A 23120-nucleotide genomic window follows, 5' to 3' on the forward strand; every position below is an offset into this window, starting at 1 on the left:
GCTGACAGACTCACCTGACAGTCAAACTGTGAGTCAGTCTGTCAGCTAGGCATACTGACAACCAGCCAAACTGCCGGAGTGTGCGTGCCTCTTCGGGATTAACTTAACTTTGCTCTCGCATCTTTCTATTTGCCACTGCGTCCTGCAACGTCCTGTACCGTCCTGCACTGTTGTAGCCGTCGTTGTCGTCGCTAACGTCGGCGTCGTCATCTCCTCGTTCAGTAGATTGGTTATAAGTGATTCCTCGAAAACGCTCACTGGTACGAGTGTGCTGTATGAGCACCAGGTTGCCAAGCTGAGCGCACAGACAGTTCAACTTCGAACAGCGAGCGTGACGGTGGTCTCTATATTATTAGTGTGTGGTGCAGAAAAGGTCTATGTTGCGTCGGGTCGTACATGGGTTGTAGTGTCGGTACGTTGCTTCGTCGTCGTAGCTGTGTCGCTTATTTGCTTAGTGCTCATTGACAGTGTTTGGTGAGTGTAGTGCCGCCGCCGCCGCTCTGTGTGTATGTATATATGTATGTATATGTGTGTGTGTTGCTGCCGAGTTGTGTTCAAGTGTTGTTCGTAGGTTGATGTTGGTGCGAGTGTAGTCGTATCGGTGACGATGACTATGACGACGACGGTAACGGTAACGGGTACGGGCACGATTGGTATATGCTTGGTCTCGACGCTGGTGTCACTCACTTGCTGCCACATTGTTTGTATTTGAACTGTAACTGTTATTGTTGTTGCTGTTTTTGTGAATGTATACCCCATGCATGCTACCACACACACACACACACTCAAACAAACAGCGTTGCATATATGCAAGTGTGTGCCACTGCACAGCAATGTGTATGGCTTGCGTTTTGGTATTAATGCCTGAGAACATTTACGGCTGTCTACAAACGCTCTTGCATATACCACACATAACCCTCTATGTGTGTGTGTGTGTTTATGTGTGTGCACTTGTGGTTGGGATATGAAATTCTTAGGGACGCACGACGACGCATCCAACCTCCGTACTCCGGCATAGTGCGAATGTTCAGAAATTTCACTTCAGTTCTTTCGTATACTTTGACGACGTGTCTTTGTCATAACCAACGGCGGAAGACTGCACATTTCCATCATATCACATAGCGACGTTGTTGTTGTTGTTTAGCATACATACATACATACATACCCATATAAGATGTTGTATTGTGAACGCCTGACAAGTACCTAACGCACTCACACTACCTGAGTCAGCAACTCGAAAACTCCGAGCAACGAGCATACTCAAAAGACTATATACAACAACAGCAACAACTAGTATAACAAATATTAGCAACAGCAGCCAACATCAGCCGTGGCAGTATCACTAGCTGTAGCTGCAGCTATAGAAGTAGAAAAAGTAGAAGTAGAAGAAGAAGCAGCAGGAGCAGCAGCAGCAACAGAAGAGCGCTCGAGCAATCAAAGCAGGGACTTAGGCACTAAGGCAGTACTAAGTGGGTATTGCTTGGATAAGCAGCAGCTTTTACACTGAAACGCGCCAAATAAATATACGAGCGACGACTCAGCAATACAAAAACAAAAGTAACGGGGCAGCAAAAGCAACAAAAAAACGAGTAAAGGAAAATGCATGAAAAAAGCCACGCAAATGCCATACAAATACACAAAAGCGATTTAGCGGATTAACTTAAAGTAAATGAGTGTGTGAGTGTGGTTTTATTGCCGGCGTTAAGGCTCTACATGAGGTTTGTGTATGGAACAAAGTGATTATTGTAGCGTTTAGCGCAACGAATGCTGCGTCGGTCTCGTCCTTTTTTTTCGCACACGCCGCCCTACCCCCGCCCATTCGCTGTGCACATTCACATGGATTTTCGGTTGGTGTTTTCTTTGCACGTCTTCTTTTTTTCGGTGTGTTTGTGCTATTATTTGTGTATTGATTATGGCAACGTCGCTGCTCTGAAGAAAATTCGAAATTTTCGATTTTGCACGCAAAATCTGCTGGTTTAAAATGTGTGTGTTTGTGCAGAAAAAATACTTGGATTGCATGGCAAAAGCAAAAGTGTGTGAGAAAGTTGTTGAAATTCGTTGAAAATTGTTGAAAAATCTTAAAAATGGCTTAATATTGCTAAAAATGGTTGAAAAATATTAAAAATGCTTGAAAGTTGTTAGAAATGTTTAAAAATTGTTAAAAAAAGGTGAAAATTGTTAAAAATTCTTGAAAATTTTTAAAAATGCTTGAAAATTGATAAAATGACTTAAATTCGTTAAAAGTTGTTGAAAAATATTCAAAATGGCTGAATATTCTTAAAAATTCTTGAAAATTGTAAAAAAATTCTTGAAAGTTGTAAAAAATTCTTAAAAATGTTTGAAAATTATTGGAAAAAAATGGTGTAAAAAGGCTTGAAAATTAAAAAAAAATGGTGGAAAATTGCTAAAAATGGTTGAAAATAGTTAAAAATTTTTAAAATTTTTAAAAAATGTTTGAAAATTGTAAAAAGGGTACTGCTAAAATCATTAATGAAATCATATTCGTAGCAAAACGTTTCAGTGTAAACTTTTTCGAAAGTTTTTGAAGAGTGAAATATGCCTTATGCCTTTGACGTGCACTTTGTGCTTAGTAAAAATATATGAGAGCAGCTTAGTCACATAACAAATTACACGTTTTAACTTGTTTACATCTTTTTAAATACGATTAAACTATAATATAACCTCAAAAAGCTGTTAAAATATGTATGAAATGATAATTTAGAAAAAAAAAATAAAGTTGAAATTTTTTAATTTGTCGAAAATTATGCACAGAATAATCCGTGATATTCAGTTAAAGTAATAATTTTTTTAAATAATAATTAAAATAATATAAATAATTAATAATTAAATAATACAAAGAATTAATAATTAAATAATTTTCCTCAAGTAACATAAATTTTAAAATATATTTAATATAATAGTTCAAAATATAATGTATGTACATACATATATAACTTACATTTTTACTCTTAATAATGGTGAAAATCACAAGTGATCTATTATATTTATGTATATATAATGCGTCAATATATAGCACATGCAAGTGAAGAATGCAGAAGCTAGCTTATTCTGCAATTTTGGAAAAAAATGAGATAATTCATAAGACATTTAAAAAATATACATATGTAAATGCTCACTACAAGTTTGAGCTCACAAACTATTTTTGGTAAAAAAATATATTTAAAAAATCATATAATCAATGAAAATAATTTAATATACATACATATGTATGTATACAAATTATTTTAAAAAAATTTTAAACTTAATTAATTAAAAAAAAGTTAAATAATTAAAAAATATTAAACAATTAAAAAATATTAAATAATTAAAAAATTAAGTAATTAAAAAAAATTAAAATAATTAGGGTACTCACAACTTGTCATATCTCATCTAAAATCATAAAATCCCAAATTTTTACCTTGCTGAAAAAAGTTGTTGGATTACGTACAAAAATGAGTTCACGCAATTACAATTCCCAGCACTATGTTTTTGGTTCGTTATAACTTATAACATTATGAGACTATATCACACCGCTAAATACAAACAATTAAAAAAAAAATGTGTAAAAGAAGATATTTTTTTCTTATATTTTTATATACTCAAAATCAAAACTAAAAAAATAATAGTAACAACAGCAACAAACAAATAGAGGAGACCTTAACTCTGAATCGTAGAATAAAACATGTGCGTGCTGTAGATATAAAGAAAAATATTTAAAAAAATCGGAACTATAAAAAACGATAAAAGCCAGTACGATAATTTTTAAGTTAAAAAGGGAAACTCAAATATACTATTTAATCGAAAAAAGGACTAAAATAATCATTTGTCAACTTGTTGCGCTGCATTTTGTTACTCAGTGACTAACATAACCTAAAATATTTCCACTCAACGTACTCAACCTAACCTAACCAAAAATATTTCCAGTGATCGAACTCATTATCAAGGACAAGAACCCAAAAACCATAGATTATTCAAAGTTATGCGCTTAGAATATTGCTTATAAAACTTCCAGAACACTAATTTTTTTTATATTTTGGGTAGTCGAGAAGTCTTTTTTCTTTTTTCTATTTCTAATCAAGCATTGTTGTGCTACCCGAACTGATACAGCATCGTCTCTGTAAACTTCGCAAATTTCATTCATTTTCTGCTTTCAGTCAGGTTTCATAGGATTTATTTTGAATGCCGATTTTTTTTTGTGGGTCAATATCTTTAGTGAAAACTTAGAGCTGTCATACGGTTATATTTTAGTCGAAATAAACCGTGTAGACCTTTCAAGTTTGTTTGAAGTGCCAGCCCACATATCCATAGTTTTCACGTAACGCTTTCTCTATAGAAAACACCCTGAGAAATCTGTGAAAACCTCCATAGTATTCAACACAGTAGCTCCATCTGAGTTTTCTTACGCAAACACAATCCATTTTATATACGATGCTTTAAAATTGTTCTGGCAGTTTGTAAGAACTGCATTAGACTGTTGTCTAGGCTGTCAAAACTTTCTATAAGGTAGAACCCAATATACATATGTAGCTCAATAACCCTAATACTCATTGCGATTGTGTTATGTTTTATAGATACCTTTGAAACATGAGTCCGGACCAACTATCCAACGTTTATCGCGAAACAGTAGTGGATCTCTCGCTGATTTTTTCGATCACTTTCTTCTGACTCCTTAATCGACACTATTTTCAGCTCATATTTGCTAATGCAATATAAACTCCTATAAAGCCTATAAACAGTTAACCAGACCGTTTTCTTATTTTTGTTTCTTTAATTTTTCTTGACTAAAAAACGTTAATTTTTCTTGACTTAAACAAATTTTTTTCATTTAAATTTTCTTGGCTTAAAAATACTAATTAGTTACAAATTGTTCTCTCTTCTTTGATCTCCTTTGCAAACATCAACACTGCAATCTGTGGATAATTGAATTTTTAATTGTTTTTCATTTAACTGATTTTCGACTGCACTTCTCCTATGGTTTATAGAAAAAGTTAACGATCTATAATTTCAAGTTCTCTCTTTGAAAACATCAAGACTTGAATAATAAAAATTCTACTAAAATCCGTGGATAATTTAATTTTTATCTGTTCTTTTTTTCATTCAACTGATTTTTGTCTGTAATTCTCATATGATTTATATAATTTTGATATAAATAAATGACTCAAAACTCTCAGCGTTAAAGAAATACAAAAAAGAAGTGCGAAAAGTGTTAATAAATTGTGCCAGATAAGTGTGTAAATATTGAAAAATATCCGGAAACTCTGATAATTTATTCAACACGCTCGGTGCTGGAGCAATTTTTCAGCTGAAAATTGATACCCCGAAAAATGCATTGTCTCTGGATGCCATAATTGCTCACGAATTTTCTTTTTGAGTCAGTGCGTGCTAGGAGCAGCGCCCATTCCCTCCACGGGACAGCAATAAATATATATGTATGTATGTATATAAACACATACACACACATGCACATGTATTGAACTGTGCGAAAACCAACTTTTTGACGTGTGTACCTTGCAACATCCTTCGTGAGGCGCGCGCTGCAAATTGTGTGCCAACAAAAAAAAACAAAAAAATAAGAAAACTATAAGCAAGAACGAGAGCGCAGAGCCGAGAGTGCTATTTTTTTATTGCTGTACATATATATCTATTTACATAACTATGTGTGTACATATATATGTATGTAAGCAAGTGAGCACGAGTACACTTTTTAGCGAATATTTTTTGTCTTTGTGTTTGTTGTTTTTTTTTTGGCGCTGCGAACTCACAAATGCCAACAAGTTTAAGTGTGCAGTTCAAGAAACAAAACGTAACACGACTAACACTAATAACAACAATTTTAGTGACAGCTAACAGCAACAACAACAATAATAAGCAAAAGCAGTAGCAAACTACCAACAACAACAACAGTGACAAAGTGTGACAGCGGCAACGGCAGTCAAACATGAAAAGTGCAAAATACACAATATGCCGCTGCAGGGAAAAAGGGATCAGAGTTCATGCTCGAACTCTTTAAGCAAGAACTACACTAACACTATAGCAACAACAACAACAGGAACGAAATGCAAGCGTGTAACGCAATCAGTAGCTGACACTCCCATTTCACATCAGCTACCATACAAACACTGCGCGCTGACAAAAGAACAGCAACAACAAGAGTAACAACAACAAAAATGTACCCCCAGTGCGCCTATGCACGGTGACCGCATACAGCGTAGCGGCATGTCGTTATCCTTGCGTTTTATTGCGGTTGGCGTATGAGTGCTTTTGTTGCTTCACGGCATACGCGCGTGTGTGTGTGTATGTGTGAGTGCTGCTGTGTGCGTGAAGTGTTAACAAAAGTCTTTCAACCCCGCTATGATTGCTGTCTGCCCCTGTGCTGCTGCTACTATTAAACGCACCCCTACTCTATTGTTTGCTTTTAAATGACGCATATCTGTGCATGTGTGCGTGTGTGCAGTTGTTTCCGCTATTGTTTACCTTTTGTGTGTGTATGTGTTTTTGATTGTTTTCGTGGACAATACTGTGGTTACGTGTTTTCTACTTAGTGTTTTTTTTTTTTCATTGTTATTGTTGTTGTATTGGCCCAACGGCTAAACACCACTCACAACACTATTAATATACAGTTTAGTGTGCTACCCGACACCGCCGCCGCCGTTGATGAGCAATCACATGCAACTTATAAAATGCGTTAAGCGTAAAAACAGACAGACGTGAATTGAAACGTGTATCCGCGTAAGGCATCAAGCGAAGACGAGCCTCTTCCGCCAAGAGCCACTCACTCACATACATAATACTACAACATTAAAAATTATACAGTGTGTTAAGTTTAAAAAGCCAGCAGTGTAAATCGTTTCGTTCAAATATTTAAAAGGCAAAAATAAATAACGGTAACTAAAAAACAAAAACAATAATAAAAAGTTGTTGTACATTGCGCGCTCTTGGAGAGCAGCGCTCGCGCGCCGGCGTTCACACGTTCAGCGTTCGCTCGTTTTTCTCACGCTCCGACGCCGCTCACATTACGACGCTCTCGCCTGTGCATTTTGTCGTGTGTGTGCCTGTGTGTCGGTAATATAATAAATGATGGAATGGCTACCGAGAGGATTGCCCAGCATCCATGCACCAATACCGATTTGTGGTGAGTTGTTGGTAATGTTATCTATCTATCATCCGTACCGTACCCGACCCTATGTATACATATGCATATGTACTTATGTATGTATGTATATGTATGTTTGTACATATGTACGTACGAGTTTTTAATTGAAATTCAATCAAATTCAAAATTTCATAACATATTCAGTTTTGTTTGCCCTCAACATGCATTCTGCGCACATTTGCCGTGGCATCTTATTTGCCATGCCTGCGCACATACCCGCTCACATACATAAGTATGTACATATATTCCTTCCAATGTGCATAAGTATGTGCGTTTCTAATGCAAATAGCCGTAGGTAATTGTTTTAGAAATATTTGTGAATTGCACTAAATCAATTTTTGCGAATTACTTTTACCTCAAATTTATATTGTTATTTAATTTCATTAGAAATTTTGTTTCATTTTCGGTTTTTTTTTTGCCACAGATCATCTGTTTTGCAAGTTCGAAATGCTTACCCAATTTTAAATTTGATATGGTTATAAAGGTAAAAAAATTATGAAATATTGAAACAAAAAATGAAAATTATACATACCGTTGCGTGCAGCTAATTACGGGGTTACAAGGGTTGCCTCGGGTAAAAAACAGTTTTTTCAACAATTTTTTTTCCATATAAAAAATGAAATATTTTTTTAGATTTTTTTATTGTTACAAACATACACTATTAACAAAAACATTCTAAAATTGTTGGAAAAAAATATTTTAAACTCGGTCATTGCGACGCCATTGCCGGTGACTCGGAAAAAAGATGCGCCCGCGTTGGTAGGATAACTCCTTACAGCATCATCTAAATTGAAAAAATATGTGTTTTAGTTGAAACCTTAACTTAGAACTTGAACGAAGAAAAAAAAAATGAAAATTGGATTTTTAGCAGACATATTTACAAAAAAAATAAAACTTCAGTGAAAACTTCGCGACATTTTTTTTCAAATAGTTGTAATCGAATAAAAATCTTTCATCCAAGTCTTTAAGAATTGTATCTCAAAGACCTGTGTAAAATTTCATAAAGAGCGCTTGAGTAGTTCTCGGGAAATCTTGCCAACCGACTTCAAAAACACAGTTTCAAGAAAAACGCTTTTAAAGACGCCTCGAACACACAAGTTCTCAAGACTGCATCTCCGATACTATTACTCGGATCAACTTGAAAATTATAACAATATCCTAGAGGTGTTGTGGACTTTAATAAGACAATAAAAAATAGGTCGCGGCTGTGTATCGGAGGGTTTATATGTTCAGTTCAATTTTCGATGACTTGTTCGAGCATTTCGACTGCTAACTGGCGAATGACACGCGTGATGTTTAGCTTCAATCGAAATGGGATTGTCCACATAGACTTTAGACTTCACATATCAACTTAGGAAAAAGTTGAACGGTGTGATATCACATGATTTTGGTGGTCAATCGAGCGACCCACCTTCTGCTCACTGAAGTGTTCTCTTAATAAATCCATTGATTGAGGCGATGTGTAGAAAGTGGCGCCGTCTACTTCAAACCAAATGTCGCCGAGATCACGAGCTTCAATTTCGTTTTTGAAGAAATATGAACAGATGATTTTACCGGCCCACAAACCATTGTTTTTTTCTGAATGAAATGGTAGTTATCGGATCTCTTCAAGTTGCTCTTCGTCCCAAATGTGGCAATTTTCTTGTTTACATACCTATTGAGCCCGAAATGGGCCGCATCGCTGAACAAAATTTGTCTCGAAAATGTCGGATCTTCTTTAAACTTCAAGAACCCATTAAGCGAAGCGATATCGCTTGGGAAGGTCGAGCGGCTATAGTTCTAGTACAATTTAATATTTCGACGTTCCATACGTTAGTTCGAGTTGCTGCGAACGATGCCGAATCAACTCTTTGCGGTCTTCGTATACGAGTACACTCTCAGATACGGCTGCTATACATATTTCCTTCACAGCGTGCTGGACGTGGTCCATTCGGTCGAATAAAAAAATTAAAAAAAAAGTTAAGAAAGCTTCTCATCAATACAAAACGGGATAAATTTGATGAATTTTACTATTTGTATACAAATTGAAGACGCAAAAGTTTTTTAGGCGCCCTAAGACGATGGCATCGAGGCCATGGAAACGAAAATTTGTTCAGCTAATAAAACCAGAAGATGTTCGATTTATTAAAGCGGAAAGTTTTATTTTCCTGAAACATATTTAAAATAAATATGACCTACCACTAAAAGAACACCCTTTATATAAAATATTCACTCAATAAATGCTTAATATTAACAAAACCTCCCATTTTAATCAAATAAAATATCTAATTTTTCTTGCAGTTCCTCCAAAGAGTGGCCAAAAGCGCCCAGCAACAAGTCCAGCACCACCCATCCCATCGCCACATCATATACAATCGCCCTCCACCACACCCGGTGCTGGCAATAGCAGCGGTGGCAATGCGGCGGCGCAAATGACGTCCAATTCGGCGCTGTTGAATCATGTCATGCCACCAAATCAATTGAGTGGCTTGCAAGCAGCCACTTTGCAACAGCAACAGCAACAACATCAGGCACATCAACAGGCTGTCGCTGCAGCAGCAGCCGCACAAGCGCAACAGCAACAAATAGTTGGCGTACCGGGTGCGCTGAATGCGGCACAAGCGAGCGCACGCGGACCCTTCGCCTCGGCATTGCGCAACTTGGCTAAGCAAGCCGACATCAAAGAGGAGGACGATATCAATGTGCGCGTCGATCGCAACGAGCGCGCAGTACCGCTAAGTGCGGGTAGTGGTGGTGGTGGTGTAGTTGGTGGCGGCGGTGCGGTCGGTGTGGCCGCTGCAGTAAGTGTCGCCAATAGCAATGTGGTGAACGTGTCCAATACGACACGCGCATCAATGTCAAATGAACGATTGCCACCAACCGGTGGTGGCAGTGGTGGTGGGCAAATCAGTGGTGTGGATGAACGTTTAATGGCCAAAAAGCGTACTGGCTCGTCGCCGCAACCAGGCGAAAAGATCGCACGTATGTCTTCGCAACAGTCGGTGCAAATGCAACCTGAGTTATTGGCGCGCAGCGGTTTTCAACCATATCGATCGGATGAGCGCTTGATACATCCGGCGGGCGCTTTTCCTTTGGATGCCTATGCCACCTTCGCAGGTTTGCCAACGATGCCGCCAGGTGAGTGTGTGCGCGCTCTTTGCCTTGTATAATAACTCTCGAATAATTTACTCTTTTTTGTAGGGCCGTTCTTGAGTCCAGCTGGTCTGCCTTACTCCGATCAATTGTACTTAGATCAACGATTTCAAATGCTACGTGCCGCCGGTTCTCACCACACACACCCACATGCTCTCTATCCACCAATGGCCTCGCCCTATGCTTCTCATTTATATTCAATGATACCGGGCGCAGCGCTTGGTTTGGGCTCCGCCTTGCATGAACGTATGAAGTTGGAGGAGGAACATCGCGCGCGTATTGCCAGAGAAGAGGAACGCGAAAGGGAAATACAGCGGGAAAAGGAACAGCGCGAGAGGGAGCGTGAGCAAAGGGAACGCGAGCAACGTGAAAAAGAGCAACGAGAACGCGAACAACGCGAAAAAGAGCAACGTGAGAAGGAACAGAAAGAAAAAGAAGCACGTGATCGTGAGTTACGTGAAAAAGAGCGTGAGGCCAGAGAACGCGAAAGGCAAATACTATCTGCTTCGCATCATTATACAAGTCAGTTATATTCGCCATTGGGACGCAATTTACTCGGACCAATGATGCCACACTTGGGTTTGGGTTTGCGTGCACCGCCCGGTGCATTACATAGCCTACCGCCAATGTCCGCATACCATGCGGCGAGCCAACGTCAGAGTCCACACTCTGCCATGGGTCTCAATCTCGGTTTGCCCGGTTTGGGTAGTGTACCATCGCTATCGCATGGTCCTGGTGGCTTACCGCATCATTTACAACAATCTGCATTGGGACTGGCACACCCAAGTGCTGCTGGCTTAACGCATCCGGGCTTTCCTGGTGCCGCTTTGGGCTTGTCACACCACGGTATAAATCTAACACATCCACATATCTCACCACACCATCCTGCAATGGTGCCCAGTCATCAGATTTCACCACACTCATCATCGATAGCCTCGACCTCGACCACTACCACATCGCCACACAATCTAAATTTGAGTATGCAAAGCAATGCGGGTGCCAGCATGAAGGTATCAGTGCCCAGTAGTGTTTCACAAACGTCCGTATCGGGTTTGCAGTCCTCCACTAGCATGACACAAGCCACTTCAACGTTGTCCTCACACATTCCGCAAATGAGCAACTCACTTTACCACTCGCATCACTCTAGTCAGCATCTAACCAGCGCTGGACTGGCGCCCACATCTGCGCATCAGCAGCCGCCGACCTCAATGCCGCTTTCGCTAACTAGTAATTCGGGTCGCAGCCATTCGGCATCGCCCATCACAATGAAAGCAACACCGCAATTGTCGAACAACAATCCCGGTATGCATAATCAAAACGGTGGACGTTCCGCCAGCAGTCCACATGCTTCACGTCAGCTGACTATGAGCCAAACGCAACACCAGCAAAATGCCGGAGTTCACGATAAGCAAAATACTTTGGCGCCGAGTGCACTCGAACCGGCCACACTAGATCTGACCGGTTCGAATTCCAATTCCAGCGTGCAGGTGTCATCCGTAGCCAGCAGTGGTGGCGGTCATAATACACACCCAAATGAACTGAACGGTGCCAGTAGCGTTGAAGCGACTAGCATTGGGGAACGCAAAGATAACGCTGCAGCGATAGCGAAAAATCTCTCGCTCAATGTAAGCACCACCGATAAGAGAAGTCCATCGACATCGCCCACAGTTGCCGCCAAAGATAATGCTGCCGCATACAATATGAGCGTGTCCAACAACGCCGAAGATTCAACGCGACAATGCAGTCCCAACAGCGCGATGTCCACCTCAGCAGAGCCGCATACATCAATATCGCCGCCGGCGAAACCAACAATTGGTGGCGATTCCCTAGGTGGTGCCGGCCATGGAGCAGGTGCAGGTTCAGGTAATTACAACAATAATTCCAAAGTTACGGCCGTACCGTCAGACAACAATGTCAAGCCAACAAGTGACCCCTCGACCGGTGTTTTTGCATCCAACAACACGCAAAGTGTACCGCCCAACGATACAGTGCTGCCGGCGGTAGGCGCCACAGATGTGCAGTCGACAGCAACGCCGACCAATACCAACACCAACAACAGCAGCACCAATAACCACACCCACATCACCTCGCCTACAACTACCACGCCCGATGCGTGCGCCAGTGTAGGCGGTGTGACCTCCACGACCGGTGGCAGCACCTCGCCGCCTGTGGTGAGCAGCAGCACGAATATTGTGAACAACAAAACACAAAAGAAGAGCAATTGCGATGAAACGGTGTCCAGTGCGACACCAACAACTACCACAGCCGCGATCGAGGTGAATGGCGGTGGCGCTGCTGCTGGTGGCGGTCGGTGATGCTGTGCTGCCGCGTGTCTGTTCGCCCAACGGCACCAACAACATATGCAACAACTGCACGGGAGTGCGTACACCAAACGCTATACTTATGCGCTCGTATAAATATTTCGTAACTGTAATTACTTTAGCACACTTAAGGTTAAGCCAAGCTTCATGCCATGTACCCCTTAATGGAGATCACCGTCTGCTCATTTTTGCGTTTCTTGTTTGAGTCACTTTATTTTGCAACATTTCGTTTACACAAATCTCCGAATTATTTTATTCTTACGAATTCTCTTTGCTATCTATTGGACTAACGATATACTTACACTTTTATGTTAAAGCAACAACAATATATCGGGATTTTGCCTTAAATATATGTGTATTTGAATTTATGTGTATAGTGTAATTTTCGGTTCATTTTTAATATTATTATTAAATTTTCATTTCATTTCAATTTTAGTTTAGTTGCTTAAGTAATACTATACATACATACCTACTACGTTGGATTCGAATTAAGGTTTTCATAGATGGTAGAGAAACAACTTGCTAACACAACATAAACAATAAAAAAAATACAACAAAAACAAATAATAATGCCAATAACATTGCGAAGTATGCAATTTCGAAATTACAATTATCTTTTGAATTTATGAAATAAACTTTTGCAATCCAAATTCTACTGTGTTTCAACTATTCTACTACTTATGCGTGTGTGTATATGTATGATTTCGTTTACAATGTGTTTGCCTTCAGTTTGTTAATAGATGTTTTATAAAAGAAGTATATTTTTGTTAGTTTTTTAATATAAATTTTTTTATTTAAAATATTTTATTCTTTTTTGAAAAATTTTTAATTGTTTTTAATTTAAAAATTTTTTTACGGTTTTTTTATTTTTATTTTTAATATTTCTTTAACATCTAATTGTAAAAAAAATTATTTTTGATTGATTTTATTTGCAAAGGGCTTACTTTCAGTTTGTTATTAAGTTATTTATTAAAAAAATAATTTTGATTTGAAGTTTTTTTGAAATATTTTTTATATTTAAAATTTTTATTTTTATATTAATAATATATATGTATATGTATGTATGTACATATTGTTTTTTGAAAATATATATTTTTTGATTTTTTTTGTTTATTTTTTTATTGTTTTTTATATTTATTAAACTATTTTTTATTTTTTGAAACTGTTTTTTTAATTTTTGGAAACTGCGTTTTTATTTTTGGAAACTGCTTTTTTATTTCATTTTTTTTAACCTTTTTTAATTTTAATTTCTTTTTAACTATTTTTTAATGTCAATTGTTTAATTAAAAAAAATTTAATTAATTTTAATTTAAATTATATTTTATATATTTATATATTTTTTTTGAGACTTTTTTTAAATTTGAAACTCTTTTTTAATTTTTTAAACTATTTTATGAATTTAATTGTTTTTTAATTTTTTTTTAATTTTAATTTTTTTTTTAATTTTAATTTTTTTAATATGTTTTTGAAACTATTTTTTTTAACTTTTTGGAAAATATTTTTTGTTTTCTTTTTTTGTTTGGCAAATTTTTTTGGACAAAACATTTGAGGAACAAAATATTTCAGTTTACTTTCCGTCATTAAACGTTTAAACATATTTTTGTATAGTGATTCTTAGAAAAAAAACTCATTAACTTCCTTATTATGGTTGAAATTTATCAATGTGAAAATAATATCGATTTTTTAAACTTATCGATTTTAAACTATATTTTTTGAAACTTATAGATTTTCAAAAATGTTTATAAACATATGTATACTTGATCTTGAAAGAAATGTTATACATATTTATAGCATTGATTTTTCGAAGCATATTTTTCTGAAATAATTTTCCAAAGACTTTTATTTTATCAAATTTATGTTACCAAATTAATTCTTATACAAATTGGTTTTATAATAGTAATTTTTTTAACAAAATGCATAAAACTTGTATATTTTTTTGTATATAAAAACAAATTTTGAAAATTGTTGTCACAAAAAATTACTTTTTATAAAAATTTGTGCTATAAAAATATATTTTTTTAATAGTTTTTTTTATATATTACAATTTTTTAAATATTTTTTAATTTTTTTAAATAAATTTTATACAAATTTTAAATATATTTAAATTTTATTTTAATATTTTTTAAATTTTTTAAATGGTTTTAGAATTTTTATTATTTTTTGAAAAATTTTTTTTTTTTAATTTTTTTTTTTTTTTTTTTTTTAATTTTTAATTTTTTGTAATTTTTTTTTTATTTTTTTTTTTTTTTTGTTTTATTTTTTTTTTAAAATATTTTTTTTTTTTTTTAAATATTTTTTATTTTTTTTAATATTTTTTTATTTTTTTAAATATTTTTTATAAAACATTTTTTTAATATATGTATATTTAACGCACTTTTGTTTAAACAAAATTATATTAAAAAAAAATAGATTTAAATATTTGTTTTTTTTTATATTTTATTTTTAATTTTTTCAAAAATTGTTTTATAAAGAAATATGTTCGGCAGTTGATGGATTTCCAAAAATAGTTACTATAAGTTTTGTTCATAATTTTGTAAAATTATGTTCATTTAACTTTATTATTATTGTAGAGCAGAACCTTATAACCTACTTGTAATTACTCTGCTAAGAGCTTACTCTCGAGTGGCAAGGTTTCTAGAACAACGTGGTGTCTAAATAAAAGGATATTAAAATAATTACGCAATTGTCACTGGTCTTTTGATGCTGAAACAATGTGCGCTACGGCTACAGTGGAGTTAAAACTAAAAAAATATGGTCTACTATTAATCAGATCACTCTGAAGACGGCGCTTTGCTACACTCCCCAACAAATTTACATAATCCAATTGTTTTTCACCCCCTCATTTGATTTAGCTCATTACTGAAGCCATAACATTCCAGATGTGATACAAACTGCGGTCACACATCCGCTGAGCGCGCTCGTCTGCAGCAATCGCAGCACACCCGAAGAGGCGGCCGGTGCATCGGCTTCATGACATCAATTCTTCAATGCGGCCAACAAGTAACTGCTGAAAAACATGAACGATTATGGCATGTATCTGCTGGCCGAGCATGCGGCCTACAATGAGAAGAAGCGCTTCATCGATAACTTTCTCATCAAGTAAGCGCTGAGACGCTGAGGCAGTGGGCAACACTGGGCACAACTGTTTGCGCGAAACTGTAAATTTGAAAACACTAAGCATTGGAAATAAAAAATATAAATAAAAAAATTCAAAATATGTAAAAAAATTAATAAAATATCGAGCGAGTTAGGCAAATTTTGAAATTGCTATTACAAAAAAATATTAAAAATAAAAAAAAAATGAAAATTAAAATTAAAAAAGCAAAATTATGAAAATAATATAAGTAATATGTAATACATAAATATTGTGATTTTGGAGAGTACGAATTGGTTAATAACAGAACTGAAATTTTTAGGCAAATCGAATAAGTCTGGAAACGAGTTACAAAAACAAAACAAAAGCAGCGCGATATGAATATTTTTTGAAATTTAAACTTTACGTAAGCGAGTTAGTTGCAATTGTCCCCAAAGCAAATAATAATGATAGCATGACATTTTATGGTTATGAACATACATACATACATATGTATGTACATTGTAGTTATTTCACTGAAGTTATGAAAATATATTAAAAGCAAAATAATACAAACAAAAAAAATTATATATATATATGTACTATATGTATTTATTGTATCTATTGTACGAATAACGGCGCGTCTTCAACTTAGCTAAGCCCAGCCCAGCGCCGCATTAAACGCGCGCAACACTCCTAACAAAAACAAAAATAAAAAACAAGAAAGAAAAATTGAATCAAAATGCGAAGCGCGTGTATTTTTATCATACTGTAATTATTAGATACTATGTATGTATGTATTTGTGTGTGTGTGTATATATAATTTTTATTGCGCATAAACTGTAATATATTAATATACATAATTAAAACCGAAATAGAGTTTTTCGTCTAATGCAACGTGAATTATGCCATAATCCATTAATATTAAAGCAAAAAGTCACACACAACAAAAAGAAAACAAAAAAAAGTAAATTAAAACAAAAAGCAAAGAGTTTGTAAAACAAAATGTAATTAAAAAACAAAAACCAATAACAAATTGATAATTATTGATGTTAGAATTTCTTAATTGTACACCGTTTCGATAAGCTACTGTGAATTACCAACAAAATATACAACAAACAAAAGCATTAATATTAAATAAAATACCTACAAAACAAACAAAAGAAAACTAAAACAAAAAATATGTGCAAAAATAAGTTGTCATAAGCAGATATCGCATGAATACTAAGGCAAAAAACTAACAACAATACACACCGTCATATTAGTATTGCTTTTTTTCACACAATTGTTAATTATTACAAAAAAAAACATATTTTTTAATGCTGGTTTAAACGAGTTCGGTAATGTGGAAAATCGGTCGGACGCATAGAGTTGCAAAGGAACAGAGTTCCTAAAAGAAGAAAAAACATACCCAATTAATTAAAGTTAAAAAATATTTCTTTCAAATATCTTTTTTTTTTAATATTTTTTTTTTATATTTTTTTTTAAATAATGATTATATATTTTTAAATATTTTTTTTTTAACTTTTTTTATAATTTTTTTTATATTTTTTTTCAAATATTTTTTATTTTATTTTAATTTCAATTTTATAATTCTAAAAAATTTATTTAAATCATTGAAGTTAAAAAATTATATTTTTTCAATACAATTTCATTAAAAAAATCATGAAAAATTGAGTAAACACTTAAGGAGATATTCTAGTCCACAAAAAATATAATTTTTTGTATAGTAGTTAAAAAGTTAGTACTTAAAAAAGTTGTTTTTTATTTTTAAAGTGTAACTATTTAATAATATGTTTGCGAGAGGATTTTTCAAAATTCAAATAATTTTCGTAGATATACAATAGATATTTTGTTGAGCCGACATTCAAATTAGTTCGGCCGGAACTGAAAACTGAACGCGTTATTCTCGAAACGGTCTTTTTTAAAACGACACTCTGGTTCCTCAGGTTCTACGGAATCGGTTTACTTGAAATACCTTTATAGACTTATCGATGTCTGAATATCCATAATTATCATTTTTAACTATTTTAAAAATTACAAAAATTATTTTTTTTTATTTTTCAAAAATTATTTCTTTTTTTATTTTTCAAAAAATACAAAAATTATTTTTTTTTTATTTTTCAAAAAATACAAAAATAATTTTTTTTATTTTTCAAAAATTACAAAAACTATTTTTTTCCAAAAACTAACATTTTTTTATTTTTCAAAAATTATTACTTTTTTTTCAAAAATTAATTTTTTTTGTTGTCAAAAATAATTTTTTTTTTCAGGCAGTGAATTTTGTTTTTTAACTTTTCCGTAATTCCTGACATTGCGACATTGTTCTAGATTGATATTTTTGTGGTTTCAGTTTGGTAGGAGGATTGAAATCATATGCATGGTCACGTGCCATGTTTTGGGAAATGTTTAACCTTTTTTAAATGTTTTTTGCTGTATTTTTGTAATATTAATAAATTACTTTTAGAAAAATGGATAGTATAAATATTAATTATCTTTTTTTACCTCAAATTCAGTCCTCTAGACTCGTATACCCCCATAAATAATTAAGGTAAAAAATATAATATTTTAATAGTTATTATTTATTTAAAAAAAATCTATAAATAACAATGGTTAATTTTTTTCAATATTGAATTCCCCCTCAAATAATTAAGGTATAAAATATAATTTTTTTAATAGTTATTATTTGTTTAAAAGAATTTAGCAATACTTAATTTTTTTCTATATTTTTTACAAATAAAATTTTTGGTTAAAAATTTCCTATAAAAATTAAAAAAAATATAAAAATATTGAAAAATATTTTTTTTGTTTAATTCAATATTTAATTTCAATTATGAAATTTATCAAAAAATTTTGCAACTCTGCGAACCTTTATATGTATGTATGTATGTACATTGGATTTTTCTTCATTGCTTAAAATACTATGTACGATTAAATTTTTTTTTAAATTCATTATTTATTTAAAAAAATTATAATATTAATTCTTAATTTTTTTAAATTATTTATTGAAAATTTTTCTTTAAAATTATGATTTTGAACTGAAAAAAATGTTTAAATAATTGTTTTAGTCACCGATGTAAAAATAAATAGCATTTATAATTCATTTTTGTTTTATTTTTTATATTTACTATTTATTTCTTAAATTTTCAATCATAATTTTTATATACATACATATGTATATATGTATGTATGTGTATATTTTTTATATTTTTGTTATAATCTATTTTTTGTTTATTTTTTTTAAACCTAGTTTTTTATACATATTTAATTTATTTTAAATTATTTTTTTAAGATTTTGAGATTTATTATTATATAAAGAAAAACCATTTATTTTTTAATATTATTTAGTTTATTTTTATTTTAATTTTATTTATTTTTTGTTATTTTAAATTTACTTAATTATTATTATTATTTTTTTTTTTTCAATAAATTTTCATTCACTATTTTTTATATTATTTTGTTGTGTATATTTGTATATTATTCAACACAATTTTCTTAAGAGCAACGATTCATTACCGAATTCGGCCAGCAATTTTGTCGTTTTTGTTAAAAATAATTTATAAACAGCCTGATTCATAAGTTTTTTTGTATTCTTTCAAATCCAAGAGAAAAAATTTTATTTCAAAAAGCAGAAGCTTGCTCACAAGCATAACGTGAACTTTGCCGTAAAAGCATTACTCTTCTTTTAAATTTACTTGATTGCCAACCATTATTGTACTTAATTTTTATTAACGCAAAACAACAAGAAATTCGAAAAATCTCGAGCAATCTGTGATATGGGGAAAAATTAAACAAAAAAAAGATAACTAAAAAAGAAAATCTTATGTAACAAAGTTTCGGAAAATTATAATGAAAAATATAAGTTTTTTATACTAAGTTTAAACGATAAAAATATATTGCATTGTATTTGTATTTGTATGTATGTATTATAGATATTTAACTTCCTAACGAAAAAAGAATATCAAATAGTTTAGTTTATTTTAAGCACAGTAGAAAATTATAGTTTTTCAAAGCTTTACTATTGCCAAAAACAAAGTAACAAACATTACAAAAAAACAACAACAAATTATTTGCGTACAAATAATGAAGAAACTACCAAAACACACATTACAAACAAAAGTACTTTGCATATGGAAATTTGAATATCCGAATTACAACAACAGTTGCGTACAAAAACAAAATAAATAAATGAAACAAAAAATGCAATGAAAACAAAATGGCGAGAGGTGCAAAATATGTAGTCTAAATTTCGATGTACTACATGTGTAACATATTTTTATGCTTTTTTGTGGAGTTTTGTATTGTAACATGAAAACAGCTTTTTAATGTTTTAATCAATTTGTTTAGTATTATATTTTTTTATAATTTTCGCTTTTTTAATTTTTGGAAAAGTTTTTTTTTCATTTTGCCGTTGATTTTTTTATTTTTTATTTATTTTTTTTTTATATTTTTAATTTATTTTTTTATTATTATATTTAATTAATTTTTTTATATTTTTAAATTATTTTATATTATATTATTTTTTTATATTTTTAAAATAATTTTTTGTAACAAATTTCTCATTTTGTCGATTTTTATATTTTATTTTCACTTTTTTTATTTCATTTATATTTTTTTATTACATTAGGTTTCATTTGTATTTGATTTCATTTTGTATATAAATTTTTATTTTTGGAAAACATTTTCGCCTTGTGTTTATATTTTTTATTTATTTTTTTATACTTACAATATTTATATATTTTGTATATGATTATTTATTAACAAATTTAATTTTATTTTGTATATAATTTTTTTACGATTTAAAAAAAATATATTTTTATTTCCGATCTTGTTAAAAATAATTTTCAATTTATTACTTTTTAAATGTATCTATAATTTTATGTTCAGTTTTCTTAAAATTTTAAACTTTTTAAATTCTGTGGGTTTTAGTGAATTCATTTTGTTTTTGTTGCTATTTTTATATCAATATTTATTTTTTTCAAATTGTCATACATTTTAATTCATTAATTTTTGCATATTACTATTTTTTGAGTAATTTTTATTTTTTAATTATATTTGCTTTTTATTTAATTTTTTTTTTAATATTTTAATTTTTATTAATATTTTATTTTTTTTAATATTTTTCTTTTTTTTTTAATATTTTATTTATTTTTTTTATTTTTAAAATATTATTTTTTTATAATTTTTTAATTTAAATAATTCTTCCATTCTACAACCTCACCTCTCCACCAACACTATTTAACACATTTCTCAAACAATAAATCAAATAAAATCTATACGTTTATAATAAATAACAATCAAATAACAGTTATGCAAATTCTGTAAGAAAAAATTGTGCTGTAAGTTCCAACAAAGTATGCATTGTTCATACATATGTCAAAATACAATTACATGTACATATGTACGTACAAGCAAGCATGCCCTTGTGCGTGTCTGTATGTATTACATAGAACCAAATAAAATTTAACTAGTGGTAGAAATCTATTATTTGAAAAGTAAAAACTTCCATACATAAATTCTCAGAAAAAAAAATTCAATAAGAAGCTTTTTCTTCGCAAGAAAAAAGTGAGTGAAAAGAAGGTAAGTGTAGCATATTAAATTATTTTATTTTTAGTCATTATTTTTATTAAAAAAGCAATTCATAATGCTCTAAACAGAAGTTTCACAGGCATCACTTTCCAACTGCGCCAAATGGTGCGGCGGATATAATTTCCATTGCCTACCCAAAGGCGCCGGATTACGGCAGTACTAGCATGCGTGCGGTCTTTTGCACCGGAACGCGTTTTTAAGTATTGTATGAAAAAATACACTGAGTATGAATGAATCTAAATATTTTTTTAAAATACATTTTTTTAAATATTTTTTTTAATAAAAGTTTTTCATATTTTTATTAAAAAAAAAAGTTTGAATAACTTTTAATAAATAATTTATGTACCTTTTTTTACGATTTTTGATAAACTTTTTCTTTAATAATTTATTTTTAAAAATATTTTGTTGAATAGCTTTTTTTATTGTTTTTATTACATTTTATTTTAATAATTTTTTTAGAACTTTATTTTTAATAATCCTTACATTAATTTTTCATAAAATTTCACTTTAATAATGTTTTTTTATTATAAAATTGTATATTATTCATATTATTTTATAAAAATAAATAACGTATTAAAAATTCCACACAAAATTTTCTTAAAAAAATGTATTTAATGAAATTTTTATTTTCTTATGAACTTTTTTGTAATAAAACGTTTCATGAAATATTATACACACAGCTGCAGAGTATTATAGTTTTGTTCACCTAACGGTTTTACGTATCACCTGAAATTGCACAAAATGTTCGAATTTAATAGTTTTGGACACGGAATAAAAAGCGAAATAAAGGGAAATCCTCCCACACCCCATTTCCACACCCTCACTTAGGAGAAAGAATCATTTTGACGATTTTATCCTCAAAAACCGGCGATTCGGGACACATTTTTATTTTTCTAAATTTCTGTGTAAAACCAAATTTAGAATTTCTTTAATAAAAACATGCCCCATGCGATTCTGCAAATTTCTGCGTTTTTATATTTTCTCTACGACCAGTAGTTTAGAAGTTATAAGCATTTTTGTATTCGCTTGTATTCGGCGATTGCTTACTGCATGCTCCTGGTCGCCTGGTAGAAATCTAAGATTTTGGCACCAAATTGAAAGCAATTTTTCCTGCAGCGGCGGCAGAGACGGCGGCAGCGGCGCTACAGATTTGCGTGGCGGGTGGTATAGCATACGCAAAGGGGCGAATTTGGGAGCACGGAAGCGGAACATATGCACGGGCCGGAAGTGGAAACATGTCCTCCCACCGGAAGTGGAATTACGGTACCACACTTCCGGTCTGAAAGTCCAACAGGAAGTCATACACCGGATACGGAAACATTTTTTCATTTCCGGTTCGCCATTTCCGGTTTGAAACTCATCCGGATGCTGGAGGCCGGAAACCGGATAGGCGGAAACGGCAAAATTATTTCCGTTTCCGGTTTATGACTTCCTGTTAGGCTTCCAGACCGGAAGTGTGGTACCGCAATTCCACTTCCGGTGGACGGCATGTTTCCATTTCCGGCCCGTGTGTATGTCCCGCTTCCGTGTTCCCAAATTCGCCCCTTTGCGTATGCTATACCACCCGCCACGCAAATTTCTAGCGCCGCTGCCGCCGTCTCTGCCGCCGCTGCAGGAAAAATTGCTTTCAATTTGGTGCCAAAATCTCAGATTTCTACCAGGCGACCAGGAGCATGCAGTAAGCAACCGCCGAATACAAGCGGACACAAAAATGCTTATAACTTCTAAACTACAGGTCGTAGAGAAAATATAAAAATGCAGAAATCTGCAGAATCGCATGGGGCATGTTTTTATTAAAGAAATTCTAAATTTGGATTTACACAGAAACTTAGAAAAATAAAAATGTGTCCCG

At 32.5% G+C, this 23120-nt stretch overlaps 1 protein-coding gene across 5 annotated transcripts in view; it reads left to right on the forward strand.

Moving 5' to 3' along the window:
* LOC120772974 overlaps positions 1 to 13256 on the forward strand; it is a 45055-nt gene extending 31799 nt beyond the window's left edge. For all 5 annotated transcript variants that reach the window (XM_040101885.1, XM_040101884.1, XM_040101882.1 and 2 more), the window contains 2 exons: positions 9434 to 10270; positions 10334 to 13256. In XM_040101885.1, the coding sequence (XP_039957819.1) occupies positions 9434 to 10270; positions 10334 to 12600 (3104 nt within the window). In that variant the 3' untranslated portion in view covers positions 12601 to 13256. The remainder of the gene's footprint in view (positions 1 to 9433; positions 10271 to 10333) is intronic.
* The last annotated feature ends 9864 nt before the right edge of the window (positions 13257 to 23120 follow it).

Source organism: Bactrocera tryoni, chromosome 3 (assembly GCF_016617805.1).
Source record: "Bactrocera tryoni isolate S06 chromosome 3, CSIRO_BtryS06_freeze2, whole genome shotgun sequence".
NCBI lineage: Eukaryota > Metazoa > Arthropoda > Insecta > Diptera > Tephritidae > Bactrocera > Bactrocera tryoni.